Source organism: Tachypleus tridentatus, chromosome 10, assembly GCF_004210375.1.
Source record: "Tachypleus tridentatus isolate NWPU-2018 chromosome 10, ASM421037v1, whole genome shotgun sequence".
Taxonomy (NCBI): Eukaryota; Metazoa; Arthropoda; class Merostomata; order Xiphosura; family Limulidae; genus Tachypleus; species Tachypleus tridentatus.
In genome coordinates, this window is record NC_134834.1 from 12,132,799 (window position 1) to 12,154,161 (window position 21,363).

A 21,363-nucleotide genomic window follows, 5' to 3' on the forward strand; every position below is an offset into this window, starting at 1 on the left:
ACGAGTCGAACGTCTTAACCCACGTGGCCATGCCGCACCCCAACAACAAATGAACCGAATCTTTTGTAGTCTTAGCGAAGATGTTGTTCTTTTGAATTCAACACAAAGCTACACAATGGGCTATCTGTGCTCTGCCCATCACGGGTATCGAAACCTGGTTTTTAGCGTTGTAAGTCCGCAGACATACTGGTGAACCACTAGAGGGCTTTAGCGAAGATCCTAAACAAGTTGCAACGCCCAAAGTTAAAGAGAAAAAGTGGACGAATTTGTCCACTTTTTTCCCAGCAGTGTAGAGTGAGATTAATGAACAGCAGTGTAGTTTAGTTGTTTGTTTTACTTGTATGGTATGTTATCAGATACCATATTCATGAACCCACTAACAACTTGACACACAAATACTGTGTAAAAAAAATCTGTTTAAAGATCCGACGGGATCCATATGGCCTCGCCCGGCATGTCGAGGTGATTAGGACTACCTGTCTTCCCTCTTGTCTTACACTGCTAAATTAGGGACGGCTAACGCAGGGAACCTTTCTGTAGCTTTGCGCGAAATTTGAAACCAGACCAAACAAATCCATGTGGCTTTATAAGTAATTCTACGGTTAGAGTTAATATGCTAGTCATTAGCGTTTCGACTCGAAGACCAGTTTCGTGATGAAATCTACGAATTGTAAAACAAAACTGTAAAATGTAATACATTTCGTAAGTTACTTTTCAAATTGATTCTTGTGTAATTGAAACAGATACGATATAAGGATGTATGAATGACCTACGACACGCGAAAAACATTTGCTGTATTTTTTAATATTTTCTCATGCACAGTTTTTGAAACTGCTTGTGATACATATTTGTCTCAACGGGTATTGTTGTTATTTGGTTACATGTGTTCTAGTAAGCAGCATTGTTGTTGTTTGGTTACATGTGTTCTAGTAAGCAGCATCGTTGTTGTTTGGTTACTTACATGTGTTCTAGTAAGCAGCATCGTTGTTGTTTGGTTACATGTGTTCTAGTAAGCAGCATTGTTGTTGTTTGGTTACATGTGTTCTAGTAAGCAGCATCGTTGTTGTTTGGTTACATGTGTTCTAGTAAGCAGCATCGTTGTTGTTTGGTTACATGTGTTCTAGTAGGCAGCATTGTTGTTGTTTGGTTACATGTGTTCTAGTAAGCAGCATCGTTGTTGTTTGGTTACATGTGTTCTAGTAGGCAGCATTGTTGTTGTTTGGTTACAAGTGTTCTCGTAGGCAGCATTGTTGTTGTTTGGTTACAAGTGTTACCGTAGGCAGTTTTTGTTGTTGTTTGGTTACATGTGTTCTAGTAAGCAGCATTGTTTGTTGTTGGGTTACAAGTGTTCCCAGTAAGCAGCATCGTTGTTGTTTGGTTACATGTGTTCTAGTAAGCAGCATTGTTGTTGTTTGGTTACATGTGTTCTCGTAAGCAGCATCGTTGTTGTTTGGTTACATGTGTTCTAGTGCAGCATCGTTGTTGTTTGGTTACATGTGTTCTAGTAGGCAGCATTGTTGTTGTTTGGTTACATGTGTTCTCGTAAGCAGCATCGTTGTTGTTTGGTTACATGTGTTCTCGTAAGCAGCATTGTTGTTGTTTGGTTACATGTGTTCTAGTAAGCAGCATTGTTGTTGTTTGGTTACATGTGTTCTCGTAAGCAGCATCGTTGTTGTTTGGTTCACAAGTGTTCCTAGTAGGCAGCATTGTTGTTGTTTGGTTACATGTGTTCTAGTAAGCAGCATTGTTGTTGTTGTTTGGTTACATGTGTTCTCGTAAGCAGCATCGTTGTTGTTTGGTTACATGTGTTCTAGTAAGCAGCATTGTTGTTGTTTGGTTACATGTGTTCTAGTAAGCAGCATCGTTGTTGTTTGGTTACATGTGTTCTCGTATGCAGCATCGTTGTTGTTTGGTTACATGTGTTGTCTAATAGGCAGCATTGTTGTTGTTTGGTTACATGTGTTCTCGTATGCAGCATCGTTGTTGTTTGGTTACATGTGTTCTCGTAAGCAGCATCGTTGTTGTTTGGTTACATGTGTTCTAGTAAGCAGCATCGTTGTTGTTTGGTTACATGTGTTCTAGTAGGCAGCATTGTTGTTGTTTGGTTACATGTGTTCTCGTAAGCAGCATCGTTGTTGTTTGGTTACATGTGTTCTAGTAAGCAGCATTGTTGTTGTTTGGTTACATGTGTTCTAGTAAGCAGCATTGTTGTTGTTTGGTTACATGTGTTCTCGTAAGCAGCATCGTTGTTGTTTGGTTACATGTGTTCTAGTATGCAGCATCGTTGTTGTTTGGTTACATGTGTTCTCGTATGCAGCATCGTTGTTGTTTGGTTACATGTGTTCTAGTAGGCAGCATTGTTGTTGTTTGGTTACATGTGTTCTCGTAAGCAGCATCGTTGTTGTTTGGTTACATGTGTTCTAGTAGGCAGCATTGTTGTTGTTTGGTTACATGTGTTCTAGTAAGCAGCATCGTTGTTGTTTGGTTACATGTGTTCTAGTAAGCAGCATCGTTGTTGTTTGGTTACATGTGTTCTCGTAAGCAGCATTGTTGTTGTTTGGTTACAAGTGTTCTAGAAGGCAGCATTGTTGTTGTTGGGTTACAAGTGTTCTAGTAAGCAGCATCGTTGTTGTTTGGTTACATGTGTTCTAGTAAGCAGCATTGTTGTTGTTTGGTTACATGTGTTCTCGTAAGCAGCATCGTTGTTGTTTGGTTACATGTGTTCTCTAGTAAGCAGCATCGTTGTTGTTTGGTTACATGTGTTCTAGTAGGCAGCATTGTTGTTGTTTGGTTACATGTGTTCTCGTAAAGCAGCATCGTTGTTGTTTGGTTACATGTGTTCTAGTAAGCAGCATTGTTGTTGTTTGGTTACATGTGTTCTAGTAAGCAGCATTGTTGTTGTTTGGTTACATGTGTTCTCGTAAGCAGCATCGTTGTTGTTTGGTTACATGTGTTCTAGTAAGCAGCATCGTTGTTGTTTGGTTACATGTGTTCTCGTATGCAGCATCGTTGTTGTTTGGTTACATGTGTTCTCGTATGCAGCATCGTTGTTGTTTGGTTACATGTGTTCTAGTAGGCAGCATTGTTGTTGTTTGGTTACATGTGTTCTCGTAAGCAGCATCGTTGTTGTTTGGTTACATGTGTTCTAGTAGGCAGCATTGTTGTTGTTTGGTTACATGTGTTCTAGTAAGCAGCATCGTTGTTGTTTGGTTACATGTGTTCTCGTAAGCAGCATTGTTGTTGTTTGGTTACAAGTGTTCTAGTAGGCAGCATTGTTGTTGTTTGGTTACATGTGTTCTAGTAAGCAGCATCGTTGTTGTTTGGTTACATGTGTTCTCGTAAGCAGCATCGTTGTTGTTTGGTTACATGTGTTCTAGTAAGCAGCATTGTTGTTGTTTGGTTACATGTGTTCTAGTAAGCAGCATTGTTGTTGTTTGGTTACATGTGTTCTAGTAAGCAGCATCGTTATTGTTTGGTTACATGTGTTCTAGTAAGCAGCATTGTTGTTGTTTGGTTACATGTGTTCTAGTAAGCAGCATTGTTGTTGTTTGGTTACATGTGTTCTAGTAAGCAGCATTGTTGTTGTTTGGTTACATGTGTTCCAGTAAGCAGCATCGTTGTTGTTTGGTTACATGTGTTCTAGTAGGCAGCATTGTTGTTGTTTGGTTACATGTGTTCTAGTAAGCAGCATTATTGTTGTTGTTTGGTTACATGTGTTCTAGTAAGCAGCATTGTTGTTGTTTGGTTACATGTGTTCTAGTAAGCAGCATTGTTGTTGTTTGGTTACATGTGTTCCTCGTAAGCAGCATCGTTGTTGTTTGGTTACATGTGTTCTAGTATGCAGCATCGTTGTTGTTTGGTTACATGTGTTCTAGTAGGCAGCATTGTTGTTGTTTGGTTACATGTGTTCTCGTAAGCAGCATCGTTGTTGTTTGGTTACATGTGTTCTAGTAGGCAGCATCATTGTTGTTGTTGCCTGGTTACATGCGTGTTCCAGTAAGCAGCATTGTTGTTGTTTGGTTACATGTGTTCTCGTAAGCAGCATCGTTGTTGTTTGGTTACATGTGTTCTAGTAAGCAGCATTGTTGTTGTTTGGTTACATGTGTTCTAGTAAGCAGCATCGTTGTTGTTTGGTTACATGTGTTCTAGTAGGCAGCATTGTTGTTGTTTGGTTACATGTGTTCTCGTAAGCAGCATCGTTGTTGTTTGGTTACATGTGTCCTAGTAGGCAGCATTGTTGTTGTTTGGTTACATGTGTTCTAGTAAGCAGCATTGTTGTTGTTTGGTTACATGTGTTCTCGTAAGCAGCATCGTTGTTGTTTGGTTACATGTGTTCTAGTAAGCAGCATTGTTGTTGTTTGGTTCACATGTGTTCTAGTAAGCAGCATTGTTGTTGTTTGGTTACATGTGTTCTAGTACAGCAGCATTGTTGTTGTTTGGTTACATGTGTTCTCTGTAAGCAGCATCGTTGTTGTTTGGTTACATGTGTTCCCGTATGCAGCATCGTTGTTGTTTGGTTACATGTGTTCTAGTAGGCAGCATTGTTGTTGTTTGGTTACATGTGTTCTAGTAAGCAGCATTGTTGTTGTTTGGTTACATGTGTTCTAGTAAGCAGCATTGTTGTTGTTTGGTTAAATGTGTTCTAGTAAGCAGCATCGTTGTTGTTTGGTTACATGTGTTCTAGTAAGCAGCATCGTTGTTGTTTGGTTACATGTGTTCTAGTAAGCAGCATTGTTGTTGTTTGGTTAAATGTGTTCTAGTAAGCAGCATTGTTGTTGTTTGGTTACATGTGTTCTAGTAGGCAGCATTGTTTTTGTTTGGTTACATGTGTTCTAGTAAGCAGCATTGTTGTTGTTTGGTTAAATGTGTTCTAGTAAGCAGCATTGTTTTTGTTTGGTTACATGTGTTCTAGTAAGCAGCATTGTTGTTGTTTGGTTACATGTGTTCTCGTAAGCAGCATTGTTGTTGTTTGGTTACATGTGTTCTAGTAGGCAGCATTGTTGTTGTTTGGTTACATGTGTACGTATAATTATTGTTGTCGGGTTATATATGTCCCAGCAGCTATTTATGAAAACATGTTATATATTAGAGCGAGTGTGACGCCAGAACATTTGATTTGCCCAATTCTGAAGACTTTAAGTTCTCTTATAAAACATTACTGATTCGTACAACACTATTTAAATCTGCTATGACACATTAAAAAATGTTTCTATGGTTTTATACACGAATACCAACATTGTTACCGAAACACAGGCTTGGGCATATCTAACTCAACGACAGTAAAACCTTTTGAAGTTTATTATAAACTTTATCAAATACAGAAAACTACTCTGCAGGAAGTTCAGTGTCTGCAGTGTGCGTTGATCCATCAGGCCGACTTCTTGTCACCGGTCACGAGGACTCCACGTGCATGTTGTATGACATAACGGGCTGCAAGATAATTCAGTGCTTCCAGCCTCATAATGCTGAACTTCGAACTATTCGCTTCTCTCCCAAGGCTCGCTATCTGCTAACTGGATCTTACGATCATAAAGTAATTTTATCAGACTTACAGGGTAAGATTTATCTGACGTTTCCTTACGATCAAAGAGTAATTTTATCAGACTTACAGGGTAAGATTTATCTGACGTTTCCTTACGATCAAAGAGTAATTTTATCAGACTTACAGGGTAAGATTTATCTAACGTTTCCTTACTGGATCTTATGATAACAAAGTAATTTTATCAGACTTACAGGTAAGATTTATCTAGCGTTTCCTTACTGGATCTTATGATCATAAAGTAATTTTATCAGACTTACAGGTAAGATTTATCTAACGTTTCCTTACTGGATCTTATGATAATAAAGTAATTTTATCAGACTTACAGGGTAAGATTTATCTGACGTTTCCTTACGATCAAAGAGTAATTTTATCAGACTTACAGGGTAAGATTTATCTAACGTTTCCTTACTGGATCTTATGATAACAAAGTAATTTTATCAGACTTACAGGTAAGATTTATCTAGCGTTTCCTTACTGGATCTTATGATCATAAAGTAATTTTATCAGACTTACAGGTAAGATTTTATTCACTACGTGTTTATTAAACTTACGATCAAATTGTGAGTGGTGTTTTTAGATTGATTAAGTCATCTAATTACAAATAAAACTAGTCAGGTGTACAGATTACTGTGTTCCAGATCGGAACGTAACTGTTAGGTTGCTAACCCCTGTCCGGTTCGTTAGGATGAAGTTAGTTTGACAACAGATCCCAGAGATCCAAGTTCTATTACTGACATAAAGTAAGATAATAAATTCCAGTATGATTCGAAACAACGTCAACAGCCGATGTTCCCAGATATCAAATGTTGTTCAGACTGAAGCCATTCAAGAATCAGAAACCGTGAAACTCGCGTGCTCTTTTGTTCTTTAACGTGTAGTTCAAACCAGCTGGGTTTATTATGTTAAATATACATGCACCGTTTGACGTTCAACCTGGGGACTGACAGAAACAACAGCTGTAATAATACTGACAGAAATAACAGCTTTAGTAATACCGACAGAAATAACAGCTTTAGTAATACCGACAGAAATAACAGCTGTAGTAACACTGATAAAATAACAGCTGTAGTAATACCGACAGAAATAACAGCTTTAGTAATACCGACAGAAATAACAGCTGTAGTAACACTGATAAAAAATAACAGCTGTAGTAATACCGACAGAAATAGCAGCTGTAGTAACACCGACAGAAATAACAGCTGTAGTAATACTGACAGAAATAACAGCTTTAGTAATACCGACAGAAATAACAGCTGTAGTAACACTGATAAAAATAACAGCTGTAGTAATACCGACAGAAATAACAGCTGTAGTAATACCGACAAAAATAACAGCTGTAGTAACACTCATAGAAATAACTTTAGTAACACTGACAGAAATAATCGCTTTAGTAATACCGACAGAAATAACAGCTGTAGTAATACCGACAGAAATAACAGCTGTAGTAATGCCGTCAGAAATAACAGCTTTAATAGTAACTATACTGATACTATATTGATATATGTACATGTCTGTTAGCTGGCACTGTAATGGTAACTGTACTGATACTGTAATGGTAACCGTATTGATATATGTACATGTCTGTTAGCTGGTACTGTAATGGTAACTGTACTAATACTGTAATGATAACCATATTGATATATGTACACGTCTGTTAGCTGGTACTGTAATGGTAAGTGTACTGATACTGTAATGGTAACCGTATTGATATATGTACATGTCTGTTAGCTGGTACTGTAATGGTAAGTGTACTGATACTGTAATGGTAACCGTATTGATATATGTACATGTCTGTTAGCTGGTACTGTAATGGTAAGTGTACTGATACTGTAATGGTAACCGTACTGATATATGTACACGTCTGTTAGCTGGTACTGTAATGGTAATTGCACTGATACTGTAATGGTAACCGTATTGATATATGTACACGTCTGTTAGCTGGTACTGTAATGGTAATTGCACTGATACTGTAATGGTAACCATATTGATATATGTACACGTCTGTTAGCTGGTACTGTAATGGTAACTGTACTAATACTGTAATGGTAACCGTATTGATATATGTACATGTCTGTTCATTATTGTCTCTTCTTTTATGATTTTTATTTTTCCTCGAAATCCGTTCTTAAGAGAAAGTTTAATATATCAGTTCTTCTCTGATCACCAGGTGACCTTTCCCAGCCAATCCCAGGGATCGTGGTAGCAGAACACAAAGACAAGGTAATCCAAGCACGGTGGCATCCAACAGACTTTTCAATCCTGACCACCAGTGCGGACAAGAACGTCATCTTATGGGGATTTCCTACAAACTGATCATTTCAGATGTTAAGGTTTATGGGAATTATAATGATATATATCTTTTTTATTGGTTTGTTATGTAGTTTAATAATTAAAATACGAATATTTTTCTTACAAATGTAAATGACAAATAAACAACCCAGATGACAGATTACATCAACTTAACCTTAACTTAAGGCCCCGGCATGGTCAGGTGGTTAAGAAACTCGACTCGTAATCTGGAGGTCGTAGGTTCGAATCCCCGTCGCACCAAACACTCTCGCCCTTTCAGCCGTGGGGCGTTATAATGTGACTGTCAATCCTACTATTTGTTGGTAAAAGTGTAGCCCAAGAGTTGGCGGTAGGTGATAATGACTAGCTGCCTTCCCTGCTAAATTAGGGACAGTTAGCCCTCGTGTAGCTTTGCGCGAAATTCAAAACCAAACCATTTAAAGTGACGTTGTGTGTAATTCATGGTCACCGATATCTCACAAGTCTAAAGTTTCTGTAGATAAAATGAAAATATTCTGTAAATAATAGTTTCTAACTCGGGGAAATATAAGAAAAAAAACCCAACTAAAACATTGTTTATAATGACTGTGTGTATGTTTAATTACCAGACTGTTTTTTGATGGAGAGTTTCTCTAACGGCAGCAGAAAGAACTATATTATATCACAGTTTGAACTTAGATAATGGATCCAAGTACAGAATGTTACTAGCTAATACTGTATACTTCGCCGAGTGTACAGGGAGAAAATTCTTAACTCGTACCACTTTGTACAAGTATCTGTGTCACCCCTTGAGTTAAACATTGACATATGTTAACATCGCCTTAGTAAAAGGAGTATCACCTCTTTTCGACCTTTCGACATCCACTTGTTGACAAGAATGTCATAATTGCAGAACCCCTGCACCACAAAAATACAGAATAATTATATCTGACTGCGAACTTATTCTGAACTAGCTGCGGAATGGTTAAATACGATAGGTTGTTCCGGGGTAGGTCCTCCTGCCTTACTACAGTTCAAACAATGATATAAATATTTTTAGTGGATCAAACTACACTAACAGAAATAGACATGTATATAGCTAGACTGCGCATGTTCCCTTACTCTCAATTAATAGTTGTTTCTACTTGTTTTCTGTAGGATATGATGTGTGTTTTTTTCACACATAGGATATTACTTCTTTTATGATAACCATCATCGTTAACTGCCTGAGTAAACAGACTTCACCTGTTAAGATCTTGTATCAGTATCCTGGGATTGCAGTGATGATATGTGACAAGGACCGCGTATCGTTAAGCATGTGTATTCAAAAATGATTATATGTTTTGAATTTCGTGAAAAGCGATACCGAGGGCTTCCTCCGTCTCTAGTTTTTGAGTGACAGATGGAAGACAGTTACTCAACAACACCTACCGCCAACTCTTGAACAACTTTTTATTGTCAAATAAAAGCATTGACTGTCAAATTATCGTTCCCCCACAGTTAAGAGGGTGAGCTTGTTCGGACACGGGATCCAAACCGTCGGCCCTTAGATTGTAGTTCGAGTGTCTTAACCATCAGGCCATGCCAGGGCTCTAAGTAAAAAATAATATTAATAAACAACAAAAATCTATCGAATAAACAACTGAGAGTATAACAAAAAACCTCCTGAGCTGTTTAACTAAAACCTGTACGAAGATCTACTACGTACACGTGTATATACAAGTGGACTTCCACATATCAGTGTGTATGTGTGTACATAGAAAGGACGATCTATACGTAGTTTCAGATAAATCATTAGACCTTTAATCAACGAAACGCATGAACGAGGTAAGATTTACCTCTAAGAGAAATCTCTGTGTACAATAATCGCATCAGTTCCTTCTATCGTTCAGAGTCAGCCATGTGTCAACTTAATTCTACGTCTCACATCGAAAACAGCTTGTTTAGCCAAAACTAGCTCTCAGACTCAGGCCTGTAAGTGACAAGTTGGATATAATCTATTTGCCGCCATTTTTGCAATCCAATCGCAGTACCGACTATGTTTTCCAAACCAAACTGATCTAAGCAGATGGTCCAGAAATGATGCTTTAGAACTGGGCTCACATGACGTTTCAGCTTTAGAAATGAACTTATGTGATGGTTTATCTATAAAAGTGAATTTATATTTTATCTATAACTGTACTTATGTCACGTTTCATTTATAAAACTGAATTTATATGAACTGTAGAACTAGCTTCAACTTTGAGAACTGGGTGTACCAGTTTGTTCGGACTTGCTTGTTATTTCACGTTACAGGTTTGTTTATTCTGTGTTTTGTTACTTCACGCTATAGGTTGGTTTAGTGCGTGTTTTGAAAGTTCAAGTATAAACGTAGCGATGTTAAACATATGTATGAACATGTTACACAAACATTCAGCCTGGTAGTCAAAGAACTTGACTCGCAGTCTGTGGATCGCGGGTTTGAATCCTCTTATCGAGTATGCTAAGCCTTTCAACCATTATAAAATGATGAACAACCCAACTTTCATACGTCAGTTTAAAGTGAAGAAATGCTATCGTAGGGGGTCCATGGGTACGCTAGCAGTAAAACCATCTACTACAACAGTTCCTTTTAACATCACGTGTTGTTGTGTAGAATAACAGTTGATGTAACAAGTTGTAAACAGTTGACTGGTTTTAAAAGTCTCATCCTTGAAACTGAAAACTTGAACACCAGCTTTTGACAACTGCCAAACACTCGAGATATTGATTAGGTTTTCAGTTAACTTGAGTTTAACAAAGAACCGCAGTAACAAGCCTGACGAACCTGTTTACAATTTACATTTCAGGGATCCGATTTTTTTTTTTTATAATACAAAACTTCTACAAATTAGAGGTTTGATGGTTTCTCATATCGATTTTATTTATTGTTTTAAAATACAGAATATATTTTTATTATAAAACTGGTCTTTACAACTTTCATTTTAACCTTGTGACCTTTAACCTTGTGATATGTGCTGTTTGACCTGAATGAAGCTTTAATATGAGTCAAAGCATCATCACACTCTAAAAGCAGGCAGGAGCTCTCCAGTAGACCCGAAACTCCAGTAAATACAGAATTCTAATATTTCAACTCCGTCGCTGTCCGGTAAACCCAGAACTGTAATATTTCAACTCCGTCGCTGCCCAGTAAATCCAGACTCTAATATTTCTACTCCGTCGCTGTCCGGTAAACCCAGAACTCTAATATTTCAACTCCGTCGCTGTCCGGTAAACCCAGAACTCTAATATTTCAACTCCGTCGCTGTCCAGTAAACCCAGAACTCTAATATTTCAACTCCGTCGCTGTCCGGTAAACCCAGAACTCTAATATTTCAACTCCGTCGCTGTCCAGTAAACCCAGAACTCTAATATTTCAACTCCGTCGCTGTCCAGTAAACCCAGAACTCTAATATTTCAACCCGTCGCTGTCCAGTAAAACCCAGAACTCTAATATTTCAACTCCGTCGCTGTCCGGTAAACCCAGAACTCTAATATTTCAACTCCGTCGCTGCCCAGTAAACCCAGAACTCTAATATTTCTACTCCGTCGCTGCCCAGTAAACCCAGAACTCTAATATTTCAACTCCGTCGCTGTCCAGTAAATCCAGAACTCTAATATTTCAACTCCGTCTCTGTCTCTTTCCGGCCTGGCATGGCCAGGCGATTAATGTACTCGACTCGCAATCTGAGGGTCGCGGGTTCGAATCCCGGTCGCACCAAAAATGCTCTCCATTTCAGCCGTGGGGGCGTTATAATGCAACGGTCAATCGCACTATTCGTTGGTAAAAGAGTAGCCCAAGAGTTGGCGATGGGTGGTGATGACTAACTGCCTTCCCTCTAGTCTTATACTGCTAAATTAGAGACGGCTAGTGCAGATAGCACTCGAGTAGCTTTGCGCGAAATTCAAAACCAAACAAAACAGAAACTGTCTCTGTCCAGTAAACTCAAAACTCTTAATTTTTATACGCTGTCTAAAATATTGTTGAGACAAATTTCTGCTAGCTTTTATTAAAGTACATTTCTAATCACTAGTTATTATCTAAGTTCACGATGTCCAGAATCAAGTCTAAAGAAATCTGAACAAAAGTTGTTTTTTTTGTTCTAATTTCCAGACACCCTGTATAGTTGTTTTTTTATATAACATGTCACACGAACGGATGGTGTATCACTGAGTGGCTAACAGGTTATGCTAGTAGACTTATCTTGAAATGTTTTGCTTGTTCCATGCGAGTTTTTAAAAAGTTAGAAAAAAATGACTTCGACAATTCTACATTTAAAAAAATGACCATTGCACTGCCTTGTTTGCTTTTTGTTGTACAACGGTCTAAGTAAGCACTTAATTGTTTGTTTGTAATTGAGCACAGAGCTACACATTGAGTTACCGGTGTTCTGCTCACCACGGGTATAAACGCGGTTTCTAACGCGTTTTAAGTCCACAGAAAATGCCACTGGGCGGTGACCACTTAACGCAGACATGCCACTGGGCGGTGACGACTTGACGCAGACATACCACTGGGCGGTGACTACTTAACGCAAACATGTCACTGGGCAGTGACCACTTAATGTCTTTACGTTATTGTTTTTTTAAAGTTGTTGGTCAACGCATTGCGGCCATTCAAAGTGAAACGAATAAAATTCTGTTGGGTTCAGCTGCTGCTGCTGTACATTCTTACAAAGCGAATCGAGGGTAAAATTGGGGGTGAATGTATTTTTATTATGACCTTGACCTTTAGTTATAACAACATTAAACTTTGATATATGGCGGTGAAATTTAACCTCGCGGTTAATACTGCCATACGTCTCCCATCGTGTTCACAATAATACAGTGCTAACGATGTTACAGGTGTGAGATCTTAATGGATCAGTACTTGACCAGTCTGTAAGTCCGTCAGTATAGCCTCTCTACTGTTTGGTATAAATTGACCAGTCTGTAAGTCCGTTATTATAGACTCTCTACTGCTTGGTATAAATTGACCAGTCTGTAAGTCCGTTATTATAGACTCTCTACTGTTTGGTATAAATTGACCAGTCTGTAAGTCCGTTAGTATCTACTGTTTGGTATAAATTGTCCAGTCTGTAAGTCTATCAGTATCTACTGTTTGGTATAAACTGACCAGTCTGTAAGTCCGTTAGTATAGACTCTCTACTGTTTGGTATAAACTGACCAGTCGGTAAGTCGGTCAGTATAGACTCTCTACTGTTTGGTATAAATTGACCAGTCTGTAAGTCCGTTAGTATCTACTATTTGGAATAAATTGACCAGTCTGTAAGTCCGTCAGCATAGACTCTCTACTGTTTGGTATAAATTGTCCAGTCTATAAGTCTATCAGTATCTACTGTTTGGTATAAATTGTCCAGTCTGTAAGTCTATCAGTATCTACTGTTTGGTATAAATTGACCAGTCTGTAAGTCCGTCAGTATAGACTCTCTACTGTTTGGTATAAACTGACCAGTCTGTAAGTCCGTCAGTATAGACTTTCTACTGTTTGGTATAAATTGACCAGTCTGTAAGTCCCTCAGTATCTACTGTTTGGTATAAATTCAGTTTCTTGTTATCATTGTTATTCTTACTGCTTTGTTTTGTTACTTTGTTATCGCGTCTGGTATAAACTCTCAATTACTTAGTTGTTTTGTTTGGTGTGAATTATCTGTTACTTTGTTGTTGTTCAGTATTAATTATCTGTTTATTTGTTGTTGTTCGGTATTAATTATCTGTTTATTTGTTGTTGTTCGGTATTAATTATCTGTTACTTTGTTGTTGTTCGGTATTGATTATCTGTTTATTTGTTGTTGTTCGGTATTAATTATCTGTTTATTTGTTGTTGTTCGGTATTAATTATCTGTTTATTTGTTGTTGTTCGGTATTAATTATCTGTTACTTTGTTGTTGTTCGGTATTGATTATCTGTTTCATTGTTGTTGTTCGGTATTGATTATCTGTTTCATTGTTGTTGTTCGGTATTAATTATCTGTTTCATTGTTGTTGTTCGGTATTAATTATCTGTTTCTTTGTTGTTGTTCGGTATTAATTATCTGTTTCATTGTTGTTGTTCGGTATTGATTATCTGTTTCATTGTTGTTGTTCGGTATTGATTATCTGTTTCATTGTTGTTGTTCGGTATTAATTATCTGTTTCATTGTTGTTGTTCGGTATTAATTATCTGTTTCATTGTTGTTGTTCGGTATTGATTATCTGTTTCATTGTTGTTGTTCGGTATTAATTATCTGTTTCTTTGTTGTTGTTCGGTATTAATTATCTGTTTCATTGTTGTTGTTCGGTATTGATTATCTGTTTCATTGTTGTTGTTCGGTATTAATTATCTGTTTCATTGTTGTTGTTCGGTATTAATTATCTATCTGTTTCTTTGTTGTTGTTCGGTATTAATTATCTATCTGTTTCTTTGTTGTTGTTCGGTATTAATTATCTGTTTCATTGTTGTTGTTCGGTATTGATTATCTGTTTCATTGTTGTTGTTCGGTATTAATTATCTGTTTCATTGTTGTTGTCTGGTATTAATTATCTATCTGTTTCTTTGTTGTTGTTCGGTATTGATTATCTGTTTCATTGTTGTTGTTCGGTATTAATTATCTGTTTCATTGTTGTTGTCTGGTATTAATTATCTATCTGTTTCTTTGTTGTTGTTCGGTATTAATTATCTGTTTCATTGTTGTTGTTCGGTATTGATTATCTGTTTCATTGTTGTTGTTCGGTATTAATTATCTGTTTCATTGTTGTTGTTCGGTATTAATTATCTATCTGTTTCTTTGTTGTTGTTCGGTATTAATTATCTGTTTCATTGTTGTTGTTCGGTATTGATTATCTGTTTCATTGTTGTTGTTCGGTATTAATTATCTATCTGTTTCTTTGTTGTTGTTCGGTATTAATTATCTGTTTCATTGTTGTTGTTCGGTATTGATTATCTGTTTCATTGTTGTTGTTCGGTATTAATTATCTGTTTCATTGTTGTTGTCTGGTATTAATTATCTATCTGTTTCTTTGTTGTTGTTCGGTATTAATTATCTGTTTCATTGTTGTTGTTCGGTATTAATTATCTGTTTCATTGTTGTTGTTCGGTATTAATTATCTGTTTCATTGTTGTTGTCTGGTATTAATTATCTATCTGTTTCTTTGTTGTTGTTCGGTATTGATTATCTGTTTCATTGTTGTTGTTCGGTATTGATTATCTGTTTCATTGTTGTTGTCTGGTATTAATTATCTATCTGTTTCTTTGTTGTTGTTCGGTATTGATTATCTGTTTCATTGTTGTTGTTCGGTATTGATTATCTGTTTCATTGTTGTTGTCTGGTATTAATTATCTATCTGTTTCTTTGTTGTTGTTCGGTATTAATTATCTGTTTCATTGTTGTTGTTCGGTATTAATTATCTGTTTCATTGTTGTTGTTCGGTATTAATTATCTGTTTCATTGTTGTTGTCTGGTATTAATTATCTGTTTCATTGTTGTTGTCTGGTATTAATTATCTGTTTCTTTGTTGTTTTTCTTTAATTTTATTTTCGCTATAAATCATCTGCTTTCTCTACCCATATCAGCCCCTTATTACATATATATTTTTCCCTACAAGTGGGTTTTCTCGTCATCACGGATTATCTGCTTCTTTGTTCAAGGTTTGTCTGGTTAAAATCTCCATTTCTTTGTTGTTGCAGGGCTTATAGCTCTAAAAATTGGGTTTCGATTTCCGCAGCAGACAGAGCCCACGTATAAGAGTACAAGTTCAGGGTTTCCACAAGAACGTTGGGTTCGTCACGTTGGCAACCACTTCCTTCTAACTGGTCAGTAATATTCTGTTTCAACTGTGGAACAGTGTAGGTCTATCTGTACTCCTTGTCTATTGTTACACAGTTACTTATCCGTTCTTGCCAAGGGTATGTCCGTACTACCTGTCTGTATTGAAACTTTACAGGGTATGTCCGTACTATATATCTGTATTGAAACTTTACAGGGTATGTCCGTACTGTCTGTCCGTATTGAAACTTTACAGGGTATGTCCGTACTGTCTGTCCGTATTGAAACTTTACTGAATATTTCTATACTATACGTCTGTATCAACACTTCACAGCGTATCACCGTAGAGACTAATGATGTGATGTTGAGATATTCCATTCTTACAGACTAATAATGTGAAGTTTGAGATTCCTGGTACATAATAGATCCTGTAACTTATTCAGATGAACTCCACCAATAGGTGTCGCCATCTTAGTTCCAGACAACAGGTTTAACATCGTATTTCTTCACTCTGAAATCGAGAACAGGCAAAACAAAACAAAAACTAGTTTTGGTTTCGTTTTCTGTTTATTAGTTGTGTGTATCACAACTTACAAATTATTAGTTGTGTGTATCACAACTTACAATATTAGTTGTGTGTATCACAACTTACAAATTATTAGTTGTGTGTATCACAACTTCCAATATTAGTTGTGTGTATCACAACTTCCAATATTAGTTGTGTGTATCACAACTTACAAATTATTAGTTGTGTGTATCACAACTTACAAATTATTAGTTGTGTGTATCACAACTTACAAATTATTAGTTGTGTGTATCACAACTTACAATATTAGTTGTGTGTATCACAACTTACAAATTATTAGTTGTGTGTATCACAACTTACAAATTATTAGTTGTGTGTATCACAACTTCCAATATTAGTTGTGTGTATCACAACTTACAAATTATTAGTTGTGTGTATCACAACTTACAAATTATTAGCTGTGTGTATCACAACTTCCAATATTAGTTGTGTGTATCACAACTTACAATATTAGTTGTGTGTATCACAACTTACAAATTATTAGTTGTGTGTATCACAACTTACAAACACGAAAACTTCGGTTCCTCATTTGTAAGACGAACGAAATCATAATTAGATATTTTATTTAGTTTTCGACTCCTGGTGGGACAACATTAAATTTACAACGGTAAAATCTCTGGTTCGATTCTCCGAAGTGAGCACATCAGATATCCCAGTGCGACTTTACTCTAAAAACAAATACAAAGCCAACAAAAATAAAAGTTCAGTTTTTGAGCGTGGCCAATAATTATCGTGCCCGGACTGTGAATCTAAGAATTCAGAACTCGACTCCAACTGCTGCAAGAACACGTTTCACACTAGGAGTAGAGGTTGAAGTCAAAGACAAACATAGTCCAGTTTGCCATGTTGGGTGTGGATGCTGTTGATTAAAGCCCCATCCAGTCAAACTTTCAGAAAGTAAAAGTCTGGTATGAACAAACAGTTCTTGCATCTTTTTTGCGAAAATTGTGCGTGTTCGCGAATTAATCTGCGACGGTGCAAATACTTTATACGTTGCTTTGACTCGTTGTTCCGGCAGACTAGAAACTAAAGAAGGAACTGATAGCACAATTAACTTTCGCTGTATTTGGAAGTTGTTATTTCAACCATGACTCCGTAATACCCACACGAGTTGACCTCTTCAATACTTTGTTCCGGTCTCACCGAGTCAAAATCTACCGATAAGACATAAACCACGTGGACTATTTATCTAATTACAAGTATAATTTGTTGTGCTATTATTGTTGTTCGAGCTAGACCTGAGAGGTGACGTTTTAAAGTGCAATATGGCCTTGGTTACTTGTATTTTAAATTACCAACCGTCACCAGCACGTTGTTCCTTAACTGGCTGGAGAATAGATGTTGTAGCACGTTTAACTACAACATGTACGTTTCTTGTGTTCAAACGTACACTATAGTTTCGTAATTTAACCTTCTATTTTTACCAAAGTACGGAGAGTTTTTTTTTCTTTTACGGCAACGGGTCGCGAGCCATGAATTTCTATCTACTAAGCCTCGCCCGGCTGCTTCTTACATTGTGATATTTTGTTACGTGTTTAGCAGTTAACCGCATGTCGGATGTTAAAATGTATTTTTTTAGTGTTCGTTTCTGTAATTAAAATTAACTTCCTATCTAGGATTGATTTCAAAATAATGACCCGGCATGATCAGATGGTTAGGGCACTCGACTCGCAATCTGAAGGTCGCGGGCTAGAATTCCCGTCACACCAAGCATGCTCGCCCTTTTAGCCGTGAGGGCTTTATAATGTACTGTCAGTCCCACTATTCGTTGGTAAAAGAGTAGCTCAAGAGTTGGCGGTGGGTGGTGATGACTAGCTGCCTTCCCTCTTGTCTTACGCTGCTAAATTAGGGAAGGCTAGCGCAGATGGCCCTCGAGTAACTTTGCGCGAAATTCAAAAACAAACAAAAAGATTTCAAAATAGATAATTGTTAGAAATTCACAAAGATGTGTTTGCGTAACCAAGGGAAGTTCCTCGAAATAAACCTGAGACATTCTGTGCATCAAATTTGTTATTTAAAAAAAAAAAAAACCTATTAAAGTTTACAAACAGAAGCGCCCTCGTGTAGCTCTACGCGAAATTAAACCAAACCAATCAGTTCCTAGTGAGAATTATATGAAGGGATAAAGGACCTGAATGTATTAGATTATGACACAAGTACTATTTAAACACGCTAGGGTAACTTATTCTCACCGTTAGGGTGTGTTTTTCTTATAGTCGGGCTATCTGCTGTGTCTGCGAAGGAGAATCGAACTCCTGGTTTTAGCGTTGGAAATCCGAAGACTTTCCGCTGTTCCAGCGGGGGACTCACCGCTAGGATTTCTGTTTCAGTAGTATAACAAAAAAGGTAATAGTTGTTTTCACAGCTCCACTTGAAAATAAAAGTTCACCAGCTAATGGCTAGTTTTAATACATACCACCAGGTGTCGCCCAAATAAACTTACTGTGGCTTATCGTAAATAACACACAGGATCTGAATTCTTGGCATTACATGGTATTGACTGTTGAAGCAACACAAACAAAAATGAAATACACCACTGTTGAAGCAACACAAACACTGCACAAACAAAAATAAAATCTACACCTGAAGCAACACAAACATTGCACAAATAAAAAATAAAATGCACCTTTACTGTTGAAGCAATATGAACATTGCACAAACAAAAATAAAGTTACACTTTCATAACTATGAGGTTTTTTCTTTAATTAAATACACGAATTACATCAAAGATATGATGATATCTTTAGAGGGTGAAGGAAAAATGATTGTACATTAAGATGACGTCAGAGAAGTAATGCATTGTCTTAAATGAGACAAGATATAATCTTATGTTTAGGTTGATCTTTCTATCCTTTCATTCTTTCTTTTTAATCCGGGAAAACAAGAATAATAATACGTCACCGAACGGTGTTTACAAACCTTGTCTCCAATTAACGACAATTTCAAACGTATTAAAAAAAACTTTAAAGGATGGTAATTATATACTTGAAGAGTCTTATAAAAATAATACGTTAATTAATAGCTTCAAGTGAAACAAAGTGTATTCATATTGTTTGACTGGCCTTCATTCATGTTCTGAAAGGAAGACGAGGTCATGCCATCTAGTGGTATTAAAAAAAAAACGATTGTTATTAACGACGACCTTAAACGTGTGCACACAACATTTCGTGTAAATGCTTGGGGACGACTTAGGTTCTTTAAAAACAGAATTTAGGATCACTTACAAGAAGTATAGAAAATAAAGGGTTTATACACTTAAACTATAAGTGAGATAACTGATCCATCTTAGCGCTTAAAGCTACAAGCTTAACAAATTTAGTCAAATATTGAATAGCTACCACAAACAGCTCGAGACTGAGGTCACCGATAAGCTTATGCATATAAACAGCTTCCCTAATTCACGCACAATCTATTCGTGGTATGTACCATATCTGTTTCCTAATTCAACTACAGTCACGTGTATGTTCATTCACCAGTAGGTGGCGGTAAAGGCGTACGAAACAGGAAATAGCTCTATGATTGAAATATGTCAGACAAAAAGAAGGAAAAAAAAACAGTAAACTGAGTAAGAGGAAGTGAATAGCAGATGAAAGAAACGTTAATTAAAAATAAAACAAGCTTTAACTCAATATAACACGCTATAGAGTATACAACAATGAAACTGAGCTATGTACTTAATATTACACCACGTACAGTATACAACAATGAAACTGAGTTATGTACTCAATATTACACCGTGTAGAGTATACAACAATGAAACTGAGTTATGTACTCACTATTACACCACGTACAGTATACAACAATGAAACTGAGCTATGTACTCAATATTACACCGTGTAGAGTATACAACAATGAAACTGAGTTATGTACTCACTATTACACCACGTACAGTATACAACAATGAAACTGAGCTATGTACTCAATATTACACCGTGTAGAGTATACAACAATAAAACTGAGTTATGTACTCAATATTACACCGTGTAGAGTATACAACAATAAAACTGAGTTATGTACTCACTATTACACCATGTAGAGTATACAACAATGAAACTGAGCTATGTACTCAATATAACACCGTGTAGAGTATACAACAATGAAACTGAGTTATGTACTCACTATTACACCACGTACAGTATACAACAATGAAACTGAGCTATGTACTCAATATTACACCGTGTAGAGTATACAACAATGAAACTGAGTTATGTACTCAATATTACACCGTGTAGAATATACAACAATAAAATTCGGTTATGCACTCAAATAGCGCCATGTACAGTATACAACAATGAAACTGAGCTATGTACTCAATATTACACCACGTACAGTATACAACAATGAAACTGAGCTATGTACTCAATATTACACCGTGTAGAGTATACAACAATAAAACTGAGTTATGTACTCAATATTACACCACGTACAGTATACAACAATGAAACTGAGCTATGTACTCAATATTACACCATGTAGAGTATACAACAATGAAACTGAGTTATGTACTCACTATTACACCACGTACAGTATACAACAATGAAACTGAGCTATGTACTCAATATTACACCGTGTAGAGTATACAACAATAAAACTGAATTATGTACTCAATATTACACCGTGTAGAGTATACAACAATAAAACTGAGTTATGTACTCACTATTACACCATGTAGAGTATACAACAATGAAACTGAGTTATATACTCAATATTACACCACGTACAGTATACAACAATGAAACTGAGTTGTGTACTCAATATTACATCATGTAAAGTATACAAGAATGAAACTGAGTTATGTACTCAATATTACACCGTGTAGAGTATACAACAATGAAACTGAGTTATGTACTCAATATTACACCGTGTAGAATATACAACAATAAAATTCGGTTATGCACTCAAATAGCGCCATGTACAGTATACAACAATGAAACTGAGCTATGTACTCAATATTACACCACGTACAGTATACAACAATGAAACTGAGTTGTGTACTCAATATTACACCATGTAGAGTATACAACAATGAAACTGAGTTATGTACTCAATATTACACCGTGTAGAGTATACAACAATGAAACTGAGTTATGTACTCAATATTACACCATGTAGAGTATACAACAATGAAACTGAGTTTTGTATTCAATATTACACCGTGTAGAATATACAACAATAAAATTCGGTTATGCACTCAAATAACGCCAT

General features: G+C 36.5%; 2 protein-coding genes across 2 annotated transcripts in view; both read left to right on the top strand.

Annotated features, from left to right (window-relative positions):
• The window catches only part of LOC143227960 (WD repeat-containing protein 47-like), a 162,249-nt gene extending 152,221 nt beyond the window's left edge, over window positions 1–10,028 (top strand). The window contains exons 7-8 of the mRNA XM_076459310.1: window positions 5,337–5,555; window positions 7,710–10,028. Coding sequence (XP_076315425.1) covers window positions 5,337–5,555; window positions 7,710–7,855 — 365 coding nt within the window. The 3' untranslated portion in view covers window positions 7,856–10,028. The remainder of the gene's footprint in view (window positions 1–5,336; window positions 5,556–7,709) is intronic.
• Window positions 8,792–21,363, top strand: part of LOC143227961 (WD repeat-containing protein 47-like) — a 57,243-nt gene continuing 44,671 nt past the window's right edge. Inside the window, exons 1-2 of the mRNA XM_076459311.1 lie at window positions 8,792–8,819; window positions 15,494–15,619. Of these exons, the coding sequence (XP_076315426.1) occupies window positions 8,792–8,819; window positions 15,494–15,619 (154 nt within the window). The remainder of the gene's footprint in view (window positions 8,820–15,493; window positions 15,620–21,363) is intronic.